We start from the raw sequence: 23123 nt of genomic DNA on the forward strand, positions 1-23123 counted from the left end.
AATCCTCCGAAAGTCAGGAAGCAGAAAGGAAAGCAGGACATGAGGGATACGGAAAAACAAAGAAACAAAGCAAGGTGATTCATTTATGCGACTGATTATTAACATATGTATATGTATTAAATAATTAAAACCAAAACCAAAACCATTGTGCGAGGGAGAGGGGCACCGGAGGGAGATAATACCGTCGATAATGTCGATGATGTCCTTGCCGTAAGGATTCAAGTAGGGGATAAACCTAATTGCTAATCAGAAACAAAAAAGGAAAACAAAAACAAAGACAAAACAAGAAATTGTAATTCGTTTAAGCCTCATTGTTGTTTCTTTACGTGTTCGTCTGTGTGTGTGTGTGTGTGTGTGTGTGTGTGTTCGAGTGTGCGAGTGTGAGTATGTGTATAAACATATAGTTATAATTGACTGAACGTTATTTTTTTGTGTATATATTAAAGATTAAATTTTAAAAAACATAAACAAAACACCGATTCACTATGAAACGATTAACCCAAAGTCCGAAGAGATCAGAAAATAATATCTTAGCCACAGTTTACGAATAGTTAAAAACAAAAAAACACAAAACAAACTATCGAAAATGTCGAGAGTCTATCGAGAAATGATCGATTGGCGACAGCTTATTCCATTTAGCCGTTGGTGTACATCAATGTTTGTGATAGTCGAGAGTAGGCGACTATAAAATACCCTGTACTCCACCCCGAATCGCTTTCCATTAAGCCACCCCCCCAAAAATCAACAAAATATATATACACGATTAACGATAAACGATTAACGATTAACGAATAACGATAGACAACTAGGTAGAACCTTTTCTCGAAACACTTGCATTGTGCAAAAGCTTTAAACTTCATATCCACATTGGAATAGCGCCAAAAACGTTGAATGAGTGGATACAGGGTATTTCCAGGTGTCTAGAATGTAAACCCGATCTAATTTTAAAAATATATATATATATATACAAATATATAGAGAATGGTTTATAAAGCGACAAAGCGGAAACGGAAACGAAAGCGAACGCGTTGGAGGAAACGGAAGTGTGCCACACAGAAAACAAGTCGCAGGCTTGGGCGCATGTGAGGGCTTCGACAAAAAAATGGCAAACATTTTTTTTAAATTTTTTTACCATTAACATTTAAAAAGGAAACGAACGAACGCGACAACCATTAATAAAAAAATTTGCATAAAGCCTAAGTGTCAAAGAAATTGTGTATTGTAGGCGGGGGCACACGCCTCTCCAAGAACAATAACTATGCCCCTGCAAACTTGGAGGTCCCTCGATAACTAAGGATCCAGAGATAAAACCTTATAGTCAAGCTTTAAATGTTGTACACAAAAGGGGACTCATCGAGAGAGAAAGTCACTTATGTAAAACCCAAGTTAACTAAACCAAAAACCCAAAATGCAAAAGCCAGACAGACCCAAGAGTAAATAAATATTAAACTTAAAAACCACACACATATTTATAAATGTTTGAAACAAGAATTATATAAAAGAAAACCAAAAAAAAAATAAAGTGAATATAAACAAAAAAAATGTAAAAGAATTAATATATATGTAATTGTACTATGACAGAATTTTATGTATTCCAAGCGAAAGCCCCATTAACCAAGTGGAACCAACCAAATGTAAACGCAAAGCTAACAACCAATACAAATCGAAATCTAAATCGAAATCGAAACAAAATGAATGAATAATAAACTCTATATACTCTCATATACTCATTTCCACAAAGTACAAAGGAAAACGAAACACTCATTGACTCAGTTATGCCGCATTGAGCCCAGAAAGACCAAAAAACTGGACAGTGTTAAAGCTTTTCGTTCGTCAACCCAACAAAGTGATTTGGTTTCAAGACAACAAACAAACAAACAAACAAACAAAACAACATCTCAAAACAAAGAACACCACTGATCAAGTATTCGAATCACAACCAAACTCAAATGTATTTAGCAAGGAAACAGCAGAACTATGTATTTCCCACAAAAAAAAACAAATAAAATAAAAGGAAAACCAAAACCACAAGTAAACCAAACCAACAAATGAGATCTAAAGAAACTAAAACCAAAAAACAAAACCCAAAAAACCATAAAAGCGAAACAATAAAGACCTTTTTGTGTGTATGCAAATTAAAATAAAATATACTTGTTTCAATAATTTAAAATTGGGAGAAAGAAATGGGTTAATTACAACAACAAAAGGTTACTATAAACTTCATTCAACAATCGTAAGTTCAATCTAAAAACATTATAATGGGTTCTAATTGAGGTTCATTTTTCAACCATTTTTAAGAGTATATTAAGATATCAGTTCTGTGAACCCTTTATTAAATCTTTATAATTTTATATTAGTATTATTATTATTATTATTTAAATACTAATTAATACGTTTTTGGCCTAGTTATGAGTTGTTTATACTTTGATTTGTAGTAAAATTTGAATATAAAAATATAGTTAATATCGGTTAAAAAATGGTAATGCACCTTCAGTCAGAAGCTTAAAAGAAGGTGAAGAAGTCATTTCCGACCCTATAAATTATATATATTCTTGATCAGCGTGAAAAGCCGATTCGATCTAGCCATATTTGGGAAAACAAAAATTTTTGAAATTTTTTCAAATATATTTAGTCGTTTTTTACATCGTTAAAATTTTCAAAAATTTGAAAATGTTTTAAATATTTAAATAAGTATGTAGATTTGTTAATCCCATAAAAACTAGCATAGAGAAGCTTTCCGAACGCAAATTAATGGGTTTTTGTTCAAGTTATGATATTTTTCATGTTTGATTTTCCCCAAAAAATTGTCATATTAATATATATTTTATATATATGTATATTATATTAGACTTTTTCATATACAAATCGATCAGAAACAAATTCAAATGAAAACCATAATTTAAAAACAATAACAATCTCTTTTAATTACTGATTATTTTATTACTAATATTTTATTTACTATTATTGAATTATTTTCCAAATACCAGTTTCAATAACATGCATAAACCGAGACTCTTTTGTGATTTGCCGGTCAATGTGTATTGTGCGAACCACGGGAATTAAATGATGTCCTGCGAGAAGCCTCCCTCGGCATTGGTTCCACCCGAATGAGGCGACCATCGTTATCGCAATGGAGCTGGAACAGAGCCAGGGCATCCCGTGTGGACCGCACGGATTCGCTGGGATAACGTTTGGTCACATGCTTGGCCCCGTAGAGGATCATCATGACCAGGGTGGCCAGTGAGATGGCAAGGGCACCGCGACTGGAGAGCAGTTGCAGGACATAGGAGTCACTCTCACGGACATCCTCGACCCAATGGCAGGCACTGATCGCAGTGCAGGCAAAGATTGTGCCCAACACCAAGGGCCAGCGAAAGGGACGCCGTTTATTGGCTGTGGCCAGCTCCTCCATACGTATCTCGAAGGCCTTTAGGTCCTCCATTTCCAGTTCCTCCGAATAGTAATCTGACGATGTGCCCAGCATCTTTACCGCCTTCTCCGAGTCGTTGTCCGAATCCTTGTCCGAGTCCTTGTCCTTGTTCTGCTCCCCAAGGCAGGATAGCTGTGGTGTAAAGATGTCCTGCGGGTCGATGGTGGAGTTCCTGGTGGGTTGCCGACTCCTTTCGGTGGAGTACATGCCGCAGAGGACTTGCCTCCAAGTTATTTATATATATTAAGCGAAATATTAAATATAATACTAGAATATGGAAGCTCTCTAGCCGAGTTACAGGGCTTTGATTTTGTTGGAGACGAATAAATGTTTTGACAAATGTCAAATCTTGACAACGATTTCAGTTCAGGGTTTTATTTTATTCGAAATAAATATAACTACTTTCATAAAGTGTTTTGTGGGATTTATGATAGAATAATAATTGAGTTCTTGATTTCTTGAATTTTAAATGTTATCAAAAGTTTATGAAAGCAAATGTTAGAAAGGCTGGTTTAATAGTAATGTTTAAGAAGTTTAAATTCATAAAACAGAAATTTCTATAAACTAAATAAATCATATCTCAGTCAAAAATGCATTAGTTTCCAATCGAAAAGCGGTCCTATGTTAGTTTTAATTAGATTAATCAATCTACATACTCCATTTAAAATGTAACATTTTAAAGAATTTTTGGAAATTTTAACGATGTTGAAAAAATGTTCAAAAATTTATTTTCTTTTTTACATGCCTAGAAAGATTCGCCTGTTCAAGAATATATATGATTTATAGGGTCAGAAATTACTACTTTACTTAGTTTTAAGCTTCTGACTAAAATAATAATATTTAAAAAACAGCAAAGAAAAAAAAACCGAACAAAATCATTAACCCTCCACATTCTTTGGTATAATCTCAGTTCTTTAATAAAACAGCTAATTTTTAAACATGAAAATCACCCATGGCGTGGCTTTATTAAAACAATAACAATGTTATGAGATGGGATTTAAATGCAACCCAATAAAGGTTATTTAACAATTTCGTGTGTATGTAAATCTTGATGTCCCAGCCAGAACTTTTTTCCTCCTTGTCTAGTATTTATTGGGGAGTGAGCACACGAAACCTGCACAGGATAAAGGATATTTAGGATAAGAATGGGTAAGACCTCTCTTCAGTATCTCCAGTAACTCACTTGTTCATCATTGTGGTTAAATTTTTGCGCATGCAAATAAATTTAGTATCGATATAAACCTTATTCTTCTCGTACAGCTTTGGAATGGTAAATACAAAGATATAAACTGTAACGAAAGAATGTTAAAGGACCTCTAGATTAAAAACCTAATCTTAACTAGACTTACTCAATATAATCACGGTCATGCCGTTCATCATGTTGCCCACCATGGCCAACGACATGAGGAATAAACTAAAATGTATCGAATCGACGGTATTCTTAAACAAAAAGAGATCTTTCAGATGGTCAATCAGATCATTGATCAGTTCCACAATTAATCCAGTCACTATTAGCACCTTCTCCCGTTGCAGTGGAATGACCATATTCTCGTATTCAATCCAGTCATATTCAGATCCTTGATCCTTGCCCGAGGCAGATAACATTATGGCATTGTAGATGCGACCGGCCACAGAGCCAAGCATAATGTGGAGCAGCAATAAAGGCATCACAAAGAAGATCGAGAAGCATTTAATGGCCACAAGAATGGAAAATCCAGCGGCGAAAATCAATCCAGATTTCGAAATGTCACGCCAATAGATGAGCTCCTCCAAGCGAGGATGCAAGTTCTTTGGCTGAAAAATGATATCCCAATCGAATGAGAACGGGAAACGGATCACCTTTGTTAAGGAATACACCTCCAATTGAGTATCGAAGTCTTGACAGCAACAAGCGTCTGTCAAGGAACAAGAATTTTGAGTATAACTCAAGGACTCTGAGGAAGTAGGATTAGTAAAATTACCTGCAGAAGCAAGGGATAGTGTATCTGGAGTATTCTTAACTTCAACGCTATCATTCAAGATGTTCATGTTGAGTATGTTCTCTGTTAAGTTTTCCTCAAAGGATTCCTTGTTCAAGGTATCCTCTTTGGTGGCCGTGTTTACGCTAACCGGAACCATTTTTTGAAACGAAAATATAACTCAAAACTTTTTTTTTTGAAACTTTGAAAATATACAACTTTTTCCAAAAGCAATTTAGGTAACAAAATTTTGTTTTTTATTTTATTTTTTTTGTTTTGTACTCGTCTGATGTGAACTCCTTGCTCGACTCGTAAGCAATGATAAAGTTACACAACGACAACGAGTACGTAATGGAATGATAGTGACATTTAAGGCAGGGCTTACTTGATATGTTACAAATAAAAATTTAAGATTACCAGGAAATCTAGATCACGGGGAAAATGGAAAATATATTAAAAGTATTTTTTTCTAAACAAGAAATTTATAGATAAACAAATTTAAAGTGTTTAACAGTTCAAAGAAATATAGAAAAACTCATATAAAGAAAACCTTCTCCTTCTAGCAGACAACTCAACCAGCTGGGGAAAAGCTTTATGTGGAAAATCCACCCGATTTTAGATCCATGAAAAACTTTGGCTTTTGGCCCGGATGATCTCATCCCCCGAAAGAGATACCCAACAGCAGCTGCACTTCCGGCAGCAAAACTCACTTCCTGTCGGTCTGTTTGTTTTGTGGTCTATTGGGTTTCCCTTTGGTTTTCCCCTGGTTTTCCCATCAATTGACACGTTTTTCCCCCCTCCACCCGTTTTATTTTTTTCCAGCAAACGTTTTGCAATTTCGCATTTCCGCCGTTGGCATTTCTCGGCCAACGGAAACGGGCCAAAAGCGACCCATTATTTTGCTCGCGGCCAAATTCAAATCGAGTCCCCAAAAAAGGGGGTGGCCCGCAGAGCGTATCAAACGCCTTTGTTGACCACATTTGGGCAACCAGCTAGCCAGCTAGCCAGTCAGTTAGCCAGTTTGTTTGATGGCCAAGTGCCAGAAAGCCAAAAATGCCAGAGCGACGTGCACATTCCGAGGCGAACTTGCCCATTGAATGGGATCTCCAGTCAGAGTTTCGCCTCCTCGTGGCGCTATTTTTGATTCATTGAGCAATTGGCCGTGCCTATTAATTTCCAACGACAAGTATATCGAGTATCTTCCATCTAGTATCTTGTAACTAGGCAGATGGAGATGCCTCCATCCCCCTCCTGAATTAATGGCCACTTCCTTCCGCCCTTCCGCTTTTTACGATCTCAAGTGCATCACGGGACAGCTGCCGCAGATGCAGATGAAGCCCCTTCCGTCAAGCGTCATGTTTCCCTTTCGGTTTGCTGGAACACTGAGAAAAAATACAGGATTACTTTAAGGGATTTCTTTTCACTGGAATACAAAAAATAGGGTTAAAATTGCATTACAAATTCATAGATATTTCAAAGATTTATATTGAAAAAGAAACTTTCTTAAATGTATCTTCGGTTAAAAGATAGATATATAGATACTGTATTTATATTTGAAGAGATATGAATATTTTGGACTTGTGATATAAGTGCGTTTTCTGTTTAACTATTTTTAACCCTTGCTAAGTATTATAATTTAAGTCAGAAGATTAAAACTAAGTAAAGGAATGATTTCCGACCCCATAAATCATATATATTCTTGATCAGCATCAACAGGCGAATCTTTCTAGCCATGTATAGGAGAAAAAAATTTTTTTTAATTTTTTTCAAAATTTTTAAGGGGTTACATCGTAAAAATTGTCAGAAATTTGATAAAAATTTCAATTTCTTAAAACTATTAAACTGAGTATGCAGATTTATTGACCTCCTAAAAACTAACATAAAACTGCTTTCCGAACTAAAATTAATCCTTTTTTGGCTTAGTTATGAATTTTTTACATTTTGATTTGTCGTAAAATTTTCATACAAAAATATAGTTAATATCGGTTAAAAAATGGTAATGCACCTTCAGTCAGAAGATTAAAAGAAGGTGAAGGAGTCATTTCCGACCCTATAAATCATATATATTCTTGATCAGCATCAACAGTCGCTTCGAACTAGCTATATCCGGCCAAAATTTAATTTTTTCAAAATTTTACAAATTTAAAATCGTTAAAATTGTCAAATATTTTAATTTTTACAAAATATTAAACTGAGTATGCAGATTTATTAACATAATAGAAACTAACATGGGAAAGCTTTCCGAATTAAAATTAATACATTTTTCCCTTAGTTATGAGATTTTTAAAACTTTGATATGTCGAAAATATTATCATATTAAAATATGGATCAATCAATGTGAATATTTTAAGTTTAGTTATGATCGATTTCCGATAATAATCAATACTATAAAAACTCAATCTGCCATTTGATATATTGGACTAATATGTATTTATTAATATATGATATTTCTTGCAATGTTTAGTTATATATAAAAAATTGCAATTTTTATCTATTTAATATAAAATATAGAATTTTTCCTCTAGAATATTCCTTATATTTTTCCTATATTTTTATTTTCAAGATTTCCTTAATCCAAGTTAATTTTCTTCGAGTGTTTTCCTGGCTGCCTGTTGCATTTTAAAAATACCACAAATGAGTTTGGCATGTGCCACAGCCTCTTTGGTATCACATCGCAGCTGGGAAAATGTGGAAACTGTGGAAAATTGAAATCGGAACTGACGGCGCCACCGGAAAATCATTGAGAAGTTGAAGAGACTGAAAGCGGATATCCATTTGGATCACTTCATAGCAAAGGAGATTGCCATGAAGTTAGATCAAAGTAGGAGTCTAAAGAACGATAAAACTAATATTTAGATGGAAAGATCTAACACGATATTATAGAGTATTTATAAGGGTATTATGGTGATAAATTTAATTATGAATTAGTGCTAGGAAAAAAGATATTGAAGTAAATTTGAAACCTCTTTTATAAGTAGTCTTATAGAGTCACTTGCAAAGATCTGTTTGTTTAAGTAGGAATGTAGGAAGTATATTTGAAATATATTAAAAATAATATATATAATAGAATTTTAAATATATTTTATAGCTTTATGAATTATCTCTTAATAGGAAAATATATTGGTATTAATTTCCTTTAATAGACTCTGAACTCCTTGCTCGTATGTGCTTTCTGCTTTCTGGTTTCTGCTTCTGCTATCTGCTTTCTGCTTCTGCTTCTGCTATCTGTTGCTAATTTATGCCACGTCTCAGCTAATTAATTTCTGCTACTGCTGCTGGCCAGGCCATCAAGCTCATGGCTGGTCGACGGAATCCAGCAATCTTCAATCAGAAACTCTCGAGCTTCGTGAGCGGAATGGTCAATAATCGGGGACTGGGACTGGGCATCGGCTTTTCATTGGAAATATTATATTTTGCCCGCTTTGCAGTCCGGATTTCATTGGGAATTAGAAGCGGCAGCGGCGGCAACGGCGGCAATAATGGCAAACACATTGTTGTGTGTATACACACAACCACAAGTGGCAATCGTTTAAGATTGTGTAACTGCAAAACAAGCAGCATTAATAAATGCAAAGGCATTTTGTTGTCCCTCCGTCCGGTCGTCGGTCGCTGGCCATTTTCAATGTTAACTTGGAGACAATTCTCTCGTAAAATGCAAATTGTAAAATGAAAAATGCACCCAACGCTCGCGGGATGTGGGTGGAGAAGGAGGGGAAAGGGGAGGTGCCTCTGCCTCTGCCTCTGCCTATTTCCATTTTCATTTTCATTTCCACAGAAAGACTGAAAGACATTTCCTGGCCTGCCTTCTGCCGTACCCATTAGTTTTGTGTATCTTTTTTTACATGTGTTTTGGTTGTTTTCAGGGAGCTATTTTCTTAAGGCGACACTTCCATTAGGATCTCCGTACTGTAGACACTCTGGTGCCAGCCAGCAAAGGCAAAAGTTATATCTGGAAGATTCTAGAGATCTTAGAAAACGTATAAAGAAGAAATTTATAAGATTGCAGAAAGCCAAGAGAACGTATTAATAGATAGAAAATAGATAGAATATATTTTAACAGAAATTTTTTAAAGATCCTATATTAGCAGAGGTCTCTCTATCTAAAAAGGTTTTCCAGAGTTCTTAGAGATCATAGAAATGCCTATCATAGATGGCGGAACAAAACCTCAGAGATAGCCAAGACCATAGAGATAATAAACAATTTTAAGGAAAACAGAGATTTTGAAGATTTAATAGTTAAAAAAAGATTTTAAGATCTTAGAGGTCAAGCTATGAGCTCAGCAGAAGCATTATAACAAAGTGTAGGTCACTAATAAAACTCAAATTATCTATTTAAAATATATTCTCTTTACAAAAACAAAATAAGAATCCAGAAATTAAACAAATTTCGTAAACCCAAAAATGTCTATACCAATGCAGTGAAAAGCTATCATAACTTAGCCAAACATTAATTAATTTCCAATCGGAAAACAGTTCTATGCTAGTTTTTATTAGATTAAAAAATCTGCATAAAAATAAAAAAAATAAAAAATTTCAATTTTTCTTGAAAAATTTTAACGATGTAACACCTTAAAAAAATGTTGAAAAATTTGTACAAAATTTTTTTCTTCTAATCATAGCTAGATCAACTCGGCTGTTCATGCTGATCAAGAATATATATGATTTATAGGGTCGGAAATGATTTCTTCACTGAGTTTTAAGCTTTTGATTAAAATTATAATACCCCGCAATACCCTGTATAAATATATATATATAACCAACTGGAATTAGGCCTAACATTTTCAAATAGAAATAACAATCAAAAGGTATTTAATGTCATAAAATAACCAAAAACTATATATAAATTATATTATTATAATAATATATATATATATATATATATATATATATATAATATATATAATATAAAATATAAAATACAATATTTACATATACAAATGTAAGCCCCATTAATGCAAAATATATATATTTGTATTCATAGAACATTTTTATTCTCGTTTGCACACAGTTTGATGATGATGATAGTTGTAGCACTTAAAACATAAACATTTTCGCCCTAACATTATAGTTATTTATTAATTAATCGTTATTATTTATTATTATTATTATAGTTACAATTAAATCGATTTTCTTGGATATGGTTTAAACTTTAACTGGGACACTGTATATAAGGTCCCAATATAAGTATATATATTTATATATATAGTAGCTGATATGCTGCCGATATTGCCTGGCTTTGGCTTTATACCATTCTCGTTCGTAGATTCGCCTTAGTATTTACATTAAGTAGAAAAATTTGTTAATTATATATATATATTTTATGAATATATATATATAATAATTATAGTCGTATTTAATCGTGGCATTTCGCCTATGTACAAAACCTCCTGCCGCCGTACTTTCCAAAGCTACAAACAAGTCAACATAACGATTCAAAAAAAAAGGGTCGTTATAATTAGAATAAGATTATTTAAATAATATACGTATATAATATATATATGTGTGTGTGTAAAAAATAATAATAGTTTCGATCCCCCATTTCTCTTTTCTTTTAAGCGGCTGTTTGTACAAAGTTTTTATGTTTTATATTTTATATATTTCTGTATATATCGTTCTTCCGGCTTCTGTTTCCGTTTCCGTCTCACTTAATCCTTAGTCCTTAAGTATGCTCTCTCTCTCTTTTTGTTTCTCTCTATCTCTGTCTGGAGCCTAGTTCTTGTGACCCATGCCCAGGCCATGCCCAAAGCCACCAGGTGGCACATTACTCTCCTCGATGTACACATTGCCCGGCTGCAGAGCCTTCAGGATCCGACGCTCCTGGTGCTTGCCACCGTTGCGTTTCTCTGTGGAAAGAAAATAGAGAAAAATAAAAGCCGGAATAAGTATCTCCAGGGACTCCTTTGATACCCCATTAACATTAGTTTATATGTATTTTTTTTTGCCATGCTAATTAAGCGTCTATTCTTTGGCTTGACCTTACTGCCCACCCGCTGGCTTTGATTCCCTGTGGCTCCTTCAAGTGGTTTGAATTTCTTCTTTTTTTTTTTTTTTGGTCATCTGGAATTTTTTTTGTACACTTACCCGGCAACAGCACGTGTTGCGGCTGAAAGATACCCTGGGACTGGGATGCCGCTGCCGCTGCTGCCGCCGCCGCCGCGGCATGGGAGGCGGCAACAGACGCCGATGTGGCCGTCACCATGGCCGAACTGGGTAATCCCCGCAAGGCATCCGCATTGCCAATGAAGAACGTGCCGCCATCCAGACTCTGGACCTCGGCCAATTTGGCCATTAGCTTCGTGGACAGCTCCTCCACGTCTGCAAATAGGGAGGGGATCAGAAAAGGGTTTCAGTTAAAAGGGGTTTATTTTATGGAATTAATTAAAGGTTAACAAGAAGTGGAAACCAGGTTCAAGGTTGCTGGAATCTGCCTGGAATGGAAGGTTATTAGGTAGCTTAGAGTGGGGGACATATCAAGCTGGAATCCAGCTGGAACCGAGTCAGAAATTAGGTCGAAACCCAGGCCGATTTAAGTAAGAAACTTATCTGAGCCTAGGCAGAAACAGGTCAAAATCCCAGGCAAAATCCCAGACAAAACCCATACATAACAAGGCCAGAACCAGGTAAAAATCCAGCCAAAACCAAGACAGAACCAAGACAGAACCAAGTTATAACCCAGACAGTTTCTATCCTAAACCAATTCAGATCCCGCTGAAGACCAGACAGATCCCAGACAGAACCCGCTCAAAACCAGGTCAAAATCCAGCCAGAACCTAGACAGAAGCAAGACCAGAAACATTTCAAAACTAAGACAGAACTAAGATAGAACCAAGTTATAACCCAGACATACCCTATCCTAAACTAATTCAGATCCAGTTGAAGACCAGACAGAACCCAGTCAAAACCCAGACAGAACCCAGACAGAACCCGCTAAAAACCAGATCAAAATCCTGCCAGAACTATTTCAAAACTAAGACAGAACTAAGATAGAACCAAGTTATAACCCAGACATACCCTATCCTAAACCAATCCAAATTCAGCTGAGTACCAGACAGAATCCAGTCAAAAACAAGCCATAACCAGGTTAAAACCCAGTCAGAATCAAGCCAAAACCAGGTCAAAACCCACCCAGAAATCCACCCAAAACCCATGCAACCCCGATCTATATATATTCCCCATTATAAGGGCCTTCATTCAGGTTTCCTTAAAAATGTATAAAATACAAATTTCGGCCATCGGATCGATATGTTTATGGTCTGCCACAGGAAACTGCTCCGGATGAGTTGCGAATTGTAAACAAGAGGCGCCGCTGGCTAACTGATCGAGGCCAGCAGCAGATAATTTATCATTTATTTATAAACTGGCAGCAAAGTAGGGAGAAAAAAAGCAAAAAAAAAAAACCATAATACACAAATGAAAAAATCAAGGAAAAACACCAATGAAAATGAAAATGAAAAAGGAAAATTAAGTTCCCATTGCCCAAGAGAGACGGCCGCCGATGTGCGTCTTCTTTTCGTCCATCGTTCAACGCCTTTTATTATAAACAATCTCTGGCGCAAACAATAAAAATCTCTTGGAAAATGGAAATAAAAATACAAAAACAAAGGCAGCAGGCACAAGTTTTTGTTTTTTTTTTCCCCAATTTTTTCTTTTTCAATTTTTCAAATTTGCGCAGTTCAATTGGTTTTGAATTTGAATTTGTTGTCTTGGTTGCCCCCTCTCCTTCCTCCCACCCCTCTCATAGCATATGAAAATTTTCCATTTTCCGGCCACATGTGCATTAAGAGGTAAGCATTGAGTTTTTCCTAGGAAAAATCAAAGTCCAGGAAGAGAGTTTTCCTAAATGGATTTGGACTTTCAAAGTGGGAAATAATCAAGAGAAGAGTAGGAGTAGATACGGGAATCAATGTTCCAGAGATCTCTGGCCAATCTTGGGTAGCCATTTTTCCGCCAATCTATTTATGGAAGCGCGAAAAACCATTTGAAGGGGGGGGGGGGGGGAAAAAAATAAGGGAAATGCCCGCAAAACACATATACGAATATGGAAATATATACAAGCTGCAAGAAGATTTTCCACAGATTCTCCGTTTGCTTCTCCTGCTACTCTGGGTTTCTTCTAGATTCTTTCAGCTTCTCCTCTAGCTCCTCCCAGTTCCTTCTCCCAGTTCCTTCTCCCAGTTCCTCCTCCCAGTTCCTCCTCCAAGTTCCTCCTCCCAGTTCCTCCTCCAGCTGCTTCCAGTTCCTCCTCCAGCTGCTCCCAGTTCCTCCTCCAGTTCCTCCTATAGCTTCTCCCAGTTCCTCGTCAAGTTTCTCCCAGTTTCTCCCAATTCCTCCTCTAGCTTCAACCAGTTCTTCTCCCAGTTCCTCCTCCAGTTCCTCCTCCAGTTCCTCCTCCCAGTTCCTCCTCCAGTTCCTCCTCTAGCTTCACCCAGTTCCTCCTCTAGCTTCTCCCAGTTCCTCCTCCAGTTCCTCCTCCAGTTCCTCCTCCAGTTCCTCCTCCAGCTTCACCCAGTTCCTCCTCCAGCTGCTCCCAGTTTCTCCCAGTTCCTCCTCCATCTTTTGCCAGCTTTTCCTACTCCTCTGCTATCTTCTCCAGTTCCTCCTAGTTTTCTTCCTTCCCCTCCAGTTCCTCCTGGTTTTCTTCCCTCTTCTCCAGTTCCTCTTGGAGCTTCTCCAGCTCTCCCAGATTCCCTCCCAGCTCCTCATCCTCTTTCCTTAGCTTCGCTCGATGTCTGCTGTTTGAATTTATCGCCCTGCCCCTAAAGGAAATCATGAGCTAGGAGCGCGTGCCAAGAGGCAGAGACTCTTGGGAGATGGGGAATCAAGAGAAGGTTATGAAGGGATAATGAGATGGTTACGGGGGGATAAAGGGATGGATAGGGGGGATAAAGATAAAGATATAGCTGGGGAAAACTGATCGAGATGCTGGAGTCTTTTTCAGAGGGCGCAAACCCAGCGATTGTCAATGATGCGCTTGAATGCAACTCGAGTAAAGTGTTGCCAGCAGCTGGTCGATGTTCAATCACTTTCAATATATATATAAACAAAGATATATATATATATATAAACCCAGATATATATAGATACACATATAGCCCAAGGCATATTTATAGATCCCTGCCACGGGCGGAAGTGCAGGGAGCTCAGCTCTGCCCCTTTTTATAAAGGCTGTCAAACCATTTAAACATTTAAAACTGTCGATGAGAACGCGGGAAAATTAAGGGAAATTGAGGAAAATAGAGAAATAGAAACAAAAATCACTGCAAACAGAAAACATAAAATAGACAACACATAAAATTCCAGCCTTTTTCCTGGGCATTTCCTGTTGCTGTCGCTGGGAAAACAACATGTTTTTCCACCCCCCCTCAAAAATGTACATGCTTGTGTGACATGATTTTGAAATTTTCCAACAAACATCCGCTTGTCCTTGAGGAAGGGGATATTGGAACTGAAAATTGGTATAGGGATAGGCTACACTACCTGAACGCGGAGATTCACTTCCGGTTTCGGCAAGTGGCGTGGCATTCGCTTGGCACTTCCCTTCGCACCCTCAGGGTACCCTCCTCCTCCTCCTCCTTTTTAGAGTTTCCTCAACTGTAGCTCCATAAATTTTCCACACTGGACACGCAATGTGCAATGTGACACGCCCTGAATTATGATTACCAAACAAACAGAGAAAAAGCTACTGACAGAATCCTCTTCAAAAGACAAAACAGAGCATAAATCGTAACAGAGGCCTCAACAGACGAATCAATCTAGAGTGAAGGAAGGTTTGAGTTCTAACGATCTTACATGTATTTGAAAAAGGGGGAAATTCTCAACGGTTCCGGTAATTTTATAAGAGTTTAAGAAGGGTTTTAGAACCTATAATAATAATTTAAAAACCCCAATATTGTTTAAATATTTTTTGATATTATAAAAAGATATTATATCAATATACTTTACAATATTTTATGATATGACGTTGATCACAATATTTTACCAGTGCCTTTGAGGCCCATGGCATACACACTTTTCCATCTAATTTCATTTTCATAATAACAATTTAAAAACCCCAATATTGTTTAAATATTTTTTGATATTATAAAAAGATATGATATCAATATACTTTACTATATTTTATGATATGACGTTGATCGCAATATTTTACCATTGCCTTTAAGGCCCATGGCATACACACTTTTCCATCTAATTTCATTTTTTTCTTATTTCTTTCTGCTGCCACATGTGGCCAGCGTCTGGGAGCAGTCTTCCACAGATTGCAAAAGAAAGATCCCTTGTATTTTGTATGCGATATGCTCCATTTGAGCAAAGCAATGGCTCCCGTTCTTCGGTCAAGTTTGTGATGGAAATGGTTAGAGACTGCTCCTCCATTTGCCATGCAAATGGGAATGGCCAAATATTTGGACATTTCGTTCTACATTGGCACCGAGAAACTCCACTCGAAACTCTTTAATATGCCTTGGAGTTGCGTTCAATTCGTGCAGCTATTCTTTGGCGATGCCAAGCAGAGATTCCCATACATCAAAGTGTCGTGTTCTGGGCCCCGTCGCCTTATAAATATGTATGCTATAGAGTCTGCTGATCCATGCCTTATGTTGCTTAGGGCCGGGATCAATCAAAGCAGTAGTAGCAACATCAGCAGGTGAGTGATGGTCGGGCATGCCAAGCAGGGAGATCGAGTCTCTCTGGTTTTGGGACTGAGCCCTTGAACGAGCTCTGAATTTCTAATGAGTTGGGACCGAAAAGGGGTGGGCAGGTGAAAACGCAGGAGGAGCGTGTGAAAGCTATACACATGTACATATATTTTGAGGTAAAGAAACTAGAGCTTCTTGGGGAGAAATTGCTTGCAACACTTGCAACACACTCACCCTGATCCAGGCGTCGCTCCATGCGGCGCCACTGCCGCATGTGATGAATGAGTATGCAGGCGGCCACAGAGAAAAATATGAGGCAGGTAAGCACTGCCACATAGAGGACACCGGTCTGCCAATCCAATGCCCAGGCAGCGGCAGCCGTGGCCTCCTCATGCAGCTGCTGCAGTTGCTCGTGACTCAAGTGTTGCAAGGGGGCAGCATTTTGCTCAAAATGCTCATACTCCGAGGACTTTCGACGCTGCGGGTTAGAACCGATAAATATATATAAAAGATATACTTGGTACTCGATTGCCGGCACTCACCTCCTTCCAGTTGGGCTCTGTCTTGGCCAGGACAACCCAATCGATCTTGAGGTCATAGATTGAACCACAAATGGTATCCGTATGCAGTTGACATGGACGCAGCGGTATCATTTCACCCTGGCACCGGGTACAGGCCGTACACCGGTCACGTTGTGAATCCCACCAATGCTGGGGGGCACAGGGTGAACTGGAGGATGAGCTAATGGCCGTTGTGGCTGGTGCAAGAGGAGGATCATCCGGTGCAGACACTTCTGTGGAGGCGGGTGAGGCGGCTGTACAGGATGCTACTGTATATAGTAAGAGCATTACGAGCAGGGTTAGGCAGGCAGGACCACCCTTTAGCCAGCTGCCCCTTCTGCGCCTTCGCTTGTGAAACATTGTGTGCATCTCCTCCTCATCCTTGTCCAACTCCAAATCCAATTCCGCTGGGCCGCTGCCCGGCTGCAGCAGTCTTGGCGGCAACATATTCTGCAAAAGGAATGGGTTTATGATGAGTTTTTATGAGCAAAAAATTCTGGACTTTCCCATGGGAACAGAGCAGCTGGAGACCATATCTCTTAGCTATATATATATTCTCATATGCTGGAGGAGCTGGGACTCCCTTTCTCCTCTTCTACTCCCTCTATCATTGGCTCGCATCAAAATAATTCGCGCAACGGCAAACTAATAAACGGCCAACGGTCATAGTCATGCTAATGTTGCTGCTGATAATGCGACGCCATCTCCCTCATCATCATCGTCTACATCATCATCATCATCATGATCATCATCATCATCATCCCTCTTCATCATTCTGTACATTATCATGTTCTCCCTCATCATCACGATCATCGGAGCGATCATAAATGCGTACAGTTTGCAATCAACTTTAATGACCGACCACCGACTGCAGCCTGGCTTGGGTTCAATGCTCATCCCCATTGCCCCCATCCTCCTCCTTCATAGTATTTTCCTCAGCTCCTCGGCACTTCGATTCCCCGATATTCCTTGGATTATCAACTATTATAGACAGCGATTATTATTTATGCGAGAACCGCGACGGCGCTGGCAAGTGGGAAGACACTTCCGTTGCTTGGGCCAGGAAGAAGTGTGTCCCTAAAGACCCTATGGGTTTCCCTGGAAAACCTAGCTATCTCTTTTCTCTATTTTAGCTCTCGCTCTCTCTCTTTCTCTCTCTCTCAATCTGGCAGGGAGGTCGTGCACTTGTCATGAACTGGGAAGCAGAAAGCGGAAGGCAGGGATACCATGGTAAGGGGTTGGGAATGGTATTGGAATGGGACTTGGAAATGGTATATAGGAAAGGGATTGAGACTGGGGGGGGGCTGGGGTTCGGAGTGGGCACTGTCATAGAGCGAACAAACGAAAACGAGGGAAACAACAACAGGAAGAAGAAATATTTAATTAAAATCAACCATTATGGCCACCGTCACCACACAACAGCGGGTGGGGTTTTTTGTCCACCGATCCGACCAGGGGAGAACGTGGAGAAAAGATATGGAACGAGAGAGAGAGAGAGAGAGAGAGAGAGTGAGCAACAAGTGCGGGTTTGGGTTAGGTCTCTAGGTTCGTTATGGGTCTTGGGTTTGCTTCCACAAGCGGATGGATTTGATCGATCGAGGGAAATTGGAATTGGCAATCAATTGACAATTAAACAAGTGCAGAGTGGAGAGTGGAGAGTGGGGTGTGGAGAGTGGAGAGTGGAGAGTGGAGAATGGGGACTGGGGAGTGGGGAGCGGAGAGGTGAGAGTGAAGAGTAGGAAGTGGCAAATGGCATAGGGGAGAGTGGAGAGTGGAGAGTATAGAGGTAGCAAGAGTGTGGGAGGTGAAAAGTGCAGAGAGTGGAGATTGCGGTGGCAAGGGTGGAGACTTGGTTGTAAATATTGGGTAACAAAGAGTGTGGGGTGGAGAGTTGGTAAAGGAAATTGCTTTGTAAAGAGTGCTAAGTGAAGAGTGCTGAATGAACCTCATTAGCATGTGCCACATGAGGTTACAGCAAGTGATCGGCCGCCTGACTTTACGACTTTTATTTCAAATGAATTTCTAATCGGAAGTCTTTGGGCCCCTAAAAAGGCCCACACACTTCCTACCAGCTCATTAAAAGCTCGTTTCATTATGCTAATTAGAGTGTAACACTATATATATCTATCACTATATACATCCATCTCTCTATATATATATATAGAGATATCTATTGCTATAATAGTTCCGGCTTGCCAAACCAAAAAGGGATTGCCCCCGGTGCTCAACCCACCCACTCACCCACTCTCTACTCTAGATTTTGGTCGAGATCCCAAATACATATATATATATATATACGTTCTGCGATCGTGCTCTGAATTATTAACCAAATGTTAGCACCTCCTGCTCCACCATCTCTTCCTCTCTCTATCCAACCGAATGTGGATCATGGCTGCCAGTTTTCTCCGACAGCTTGAGTGACAGCCAAAGAGAAAAGGCAAAAAAAAAAAACTGGCGGAGATCGGGCAGTCGGAAAAAAGGGGCACATTTTTCCGCCCATGTGGCTGACTTCTGGCCAAGACAAGGCGACTGGAGGAGACTTTCTGGGATTATTATGTCAGCTCAGCGGGCGTGTATCTATAAGATACATTTTGCTGTTATTCTGTGTAGCTCGTGCTGCGCCTTGCCAGCTTGCCAGTTTTTTCTGTTGTTGTCGCCGTTGTCTGACAACTGACAGTGACAGCAATTTAAATCATGTTGCGTTTTTTTTCTACTCTTTACTCTTCTCTTATGCTGCACTAATTGAGGCTGAGAGGTTGGGAGATCGAGAGACTGTGAGTTTGCGGGGTATGTCTGGCAACTGGAGGAGCCAGCTCGAAACGAAATGGGTCAGGGAAAAAGGGACTGGGTGACAGGGAATCTCTTAGCCATCAGCACCTGGCACTTGTCTTGCTGCCAAAAGATCAAGCAAATCAACCCACAGAACAGAAAAGAAATTCGCGTATTTTTATACAACGACCTAAAACGAAATGCACATCAAACGAATGACAAAGTGCAGCAGAAGCAGCTGGGGGAGATCGGAGGAGATCGAAAAATCAAGAGGAGGAGATAGGAGCTGTACTACAAGGATATCGAAAAAAGATTGAAGGAGTATCAAGCAGAGATTGGAAAGAATCCAAGAATTAGCAGGCAGAGATTGTGGAAATAACAGGTGAAGATTAAACAAGTCTCAGGTAAAGATTGTAAAAGATCGAAGTATCTGCAGACAGAGATCGGAGCATCAGTAAAAAATTAAGAACCAGCAGGTGGAGATCTCTCAAAGTCAACATTGATGATAGTTGGAACTCATGATCTTTAAGAGATACTTTAAAGTTTGTCTTAAAAAGAAGTCAGAGGAATCAGGTCAAGAGAACCAGATACTCAGACCACTAAAAGAAATCTATGAAAATGCCATAGAACAAAGGTATAATATCTTTAGATCTTAGTTATCTTTAGATATCTATTTATGTAATACCAAAGATCGAAGGTATATATTCCTCTTATCTCCATATGTAAAAACCTGAAAACCTCTTCAGATTTTCCTATATTTTCATAGTTTCAACTTAACTCTCTAGCTCAAGATCTCAAGATCTTAAATCCTCATAGAAGAGATCTATAAAAATGCCAGAGATTAAAAGTATATCATTCTCTTGACTCACTAGCAAAAGACCTTATATCTTCTCTCAATATTTTTCTATTTTTTATGTTTTATATTATCATAGCTTACCAAATACATGGTGATTTATTCATTTATTATATGATCTTACTTGACCAAATATTGTTTTGCATTCGTAAACCCAGCCCAAATCTCTAAGATTCTTGTATTTCTTGAGGAATTCCATAAGCCACTGATCTCGTGTTCTTAGTATCCATTCCCTGGATCCCCTTCTCCATGCTCCTCTCCCTCTCCTCTCTCGGTGTTTGGAATCTTGACAGCATCCCGCCCACTTACACAGCATCAGAGGCAAAAATTGTGGATAAGGTGGAGGGGAAAGTCGAGCATTTATTAAACTGTCAGCTGAATGCTCACGAATTTTATGATTCTGAGTTCTGAATCTGAATCTGAATCTGAATCTGCTGCTGCTTTTGTTTTCAGCTGCCTGCTGATGTTTGTTTTTTCTGTGTTTTTAGCTTTTGTATTTTTTTGTTGTATTTTTTTTGTGTTCTATGGTTGTGTAAATTCCGAAACGCGACAAAACCATTAAGCAGCAAGCAGAGGCAGGGAATTTAATGGAAAAACAACAACCGATAATGAACACAACGACGATGATGATGATGATCATGATGATGATGGAGGAGCAAAGCAAACGCAACCTGATCAAGCGGCATTTGAGCAAACAATTTTAATGGAATTTTATGAATATTTAAAATTTTTTTTGAGTCAACAGAAAATGCAACTGAAATCCAACTGAAATCTAACACAAATACCAATGAAATACCCTGAATCACCACCAATTGCGATTGAAATCTGAGGTGTGTTTATCCAAGTGTTTAGCCAGAGAAGCAGCTATAGAAAAAAACTGGAAATAAACTGATTTACCGATCAATAGAAGAGGCGATCAGCAAAAGAGCTAGAATAGTATACGCATCCGCATCTGTATCTGTATCTGTATCTGTATCTGTATCTGTATTTGCATCTGTAAATGTATCTGTATCTGTATCTGCAACTTATTTTTACACAGAACGGCACGGGTTTCGGAACAGATTTCGAGGGAGATGTGAATGATGGATGGGTTGTGTGCAGCTCCCTGTTATTTCTTTCTTTATTTTTTATTTATTTTTTTTGTTTTTTTGTCCCCCCTCCTATATTATGTAAGGGAGAGTTCAACGTATTCTCTATTTATTTACAGAGCAGGGAGAGGAACAAGTGCGGATGCTGTCGACGGCAGTTTTGCCCTTTTGCAGCGCATCTTTCCTTCCGCTGTAGCTGTGTATCTCTATCTGTAGCTGCAGATGTATCTGTATCTGAAAATGTATCTGTAGCTATTGCTGTATCTGTATCTTTGCCTGTACAGTGGCACAGCCCAACTGTATTTGAAGCCTGCTTTAGAGGGGACTCTCTGTTTGTTGTTTTTTTTTTTCTTTTTTAAACCCAATTCCCGATTTGGTTTCAGTTTCAGTTTTTAGGATTGCTTTTTTACTTGATTTTTTTGTTTCTGCACTGGCACAGAGGGCCGCCACTGTTTCTACACTCGATTTATATTTTTTATCATTTGATTTAATTCAATTCCATTCCATTTCGGTGTGTGTCTGCGTCCGCATCCCCATTTAGCCCCGGCTTCCGAAACAGAAAACAGAACACTGAGAGTCGGGGGGCCGACCCGACCCCGACATAAGCCATAAACCATAACACAACATATATATATATAGCATATAGCATCTATAGCATACATCATGTGGCATGGAGATCGCGGAGATCGGGGGCAGATTGTTGAGGAGAGACCGGAGGCATAAAAAAAAAAACGAAAAAAAGTGGGCACAAATAATAATAACCTGGGACTCTGTGTCTGGTTCTGGTTATGTTCTGTATCTTGTATCTTGTATCTTGTATCTTTAGTATATAAATCACTCACTTTTTTTTCGCTTCTTCACTTGTTTTGTTTGCTTCTCTGCTCTCTCGGCTGCCTTTCAATATGCGGCGGCAGACTTCATGTTTTCGATGTGGTTTTGTTTTCACTCACTTTTAGCACCTGTTTTTTATATATATTTTTTCAATGCACTTTCTTATTTAATTTTTCACACTGATCACCGGCAAACAGGAAAAAAAATCAGAGTCGGTTTTTTTAATGGTATCGTAATCAATATTGGAATCGATTTTATATATAATTGCGATCGATCGATCCGACGTCGCGTCGCGTCGCGTTCGGAAGTGCGATGGCTTCTGTTCGATCGCGGCTATCCAGGTGTTGCCAAATTAGCTTTTTTAACCCCGTCAAAGTCTAATTGAAAACAGCGGGAAATAGCGGTTGAAACCTGGCTTTTTTTTTCTTATATTTTCTTTTTTTTATTTGAGAATTTTCCGCGGCGACGCAGCCGTGACGTCAAATTTTGTTGGAAAAAAAATGTTTTTCGAAATGACTGGTTTGCACTTGTATTTATAGGTTTCTTTGGAAGCCGAACCGATCCGAAGACAGCCGAGAGAGTGATTGTGGGAGTGGAGAGAGTAACTGGGAGAGTAACAGATCGTTATTATGCATTTTACTCTCTCCAATGGGTCGGAGGTCGGCTCTCTGAGGTGAATTTTCCACGATCGGGTCTCTCTCTCTCTCGCTCTCTGCGAAGGTCGAATTGGACATGATATAATAAGTGTAGTAATACCTCCCTATAATGAATTTTCTCCTAGTATATTTTTGTTAAGTAAATAATTAAAGTCAGCAATAAAAATTATTTATGTGTACTAAAAAACAAATTAATTAGGAATTACAGGAATACAGGAATTATAGAAAACATGAAATATTTCAGAACAAACAAATTATAAAACTGTTTTGTTTTTTTATTAAATAAAAAATATTTTGCGTGAAAGGGTTTTTTTGGAATCTTGATTGACTTTACGGAGTGTCCA

The 23123-nt window shown here is 38.5% G+C and overlaps 3 protein-coding genes across 3 annotated transcripts; all 3 read right to left on the minus strand.

The window, feature by feature from the left end:
* Positions 1-2915: 2915 nt before the first annotated feature.
* On the minus strand, positions 2916-3839 carry Cnep1r1 (CTD nuclear envelope phosphatase 1 regulatory subunit 1). Its single transcript, XM_020946137.2, has one exon. It carries the CDS (start codon positions 3635-3637, stop codon positions 3032-3034), a length of 606 nt encoding a protein of 201 aa, XP_020801796.2. The 5' UTR covers positions 3638-3839; the 3' UTR covers positions 2916-3031.
* A 521-nt stretch (positions 3840-4360) lies between these two features.
* Positions 4361-5730, minus strand: LOC110178857 (reticulon-1-A-like). The gene is made up of 4 exons (XM_020946121.2): positions 5392-5730; positions 4780-5325; positions 4614-4719; positions 4361-4544 (listed from the first exon to the last, which is right to left on the minus strand). Exons 1-4 carry the CDS (start codon positions 5546-5548, stop codon positions 4520-4522), a joined length of 834 nt encoding a protein of 277 aa, XP_020801780.2. The 5' UTR covers positions 5549-5730; the 3' UTR covers positions 4361-4519.
* Positions 5731-10356: 4626 nt separating this feature from the next.
* On the minus strand, positions 10357-22632 carry wgn (Tumor necrosis factor receptor superfamily member wengen). Its single transcript, XM_086835262.1, has 5 exons — positions 22135-22632; positions 16565-17032; positions 16257-16500; positions 11470-11703; positions 10357-11231 (listed from the first exon to the last, which is right to left on the minus strand). The coding sequence occupies exons 2-5, from the start codon at positions 17027-17029 to the stop codon at positions 11098-11100; spliced, it is 1077 nt and encodes a 358-aa protein (XP_086691388.1). The 5' UTR covers positions 17030-17032; positions 22135-22632; the 3' UTR covers positions 10357-11097.
* Between the last annotated feature and the right edge of the window lie 491 nt (positions 22633-23123).

This window comes from Drosophila serrata, unplaced genomic scaffold (genome assembly GCF_035046125.1).
Source record: "Drosophila serrata isolate PLE 108 unplaced genomic scaffold, ASM3504612v1 contig_276, whole genome shotgun sequence".
Classification (NCBI taxonomy): domain Eukaryota; kingdom Metazoa; phylum Arthropoda; class Insecta; order Diptera; family Drosophilidae; genus Drosophila; species Drosophila serrata.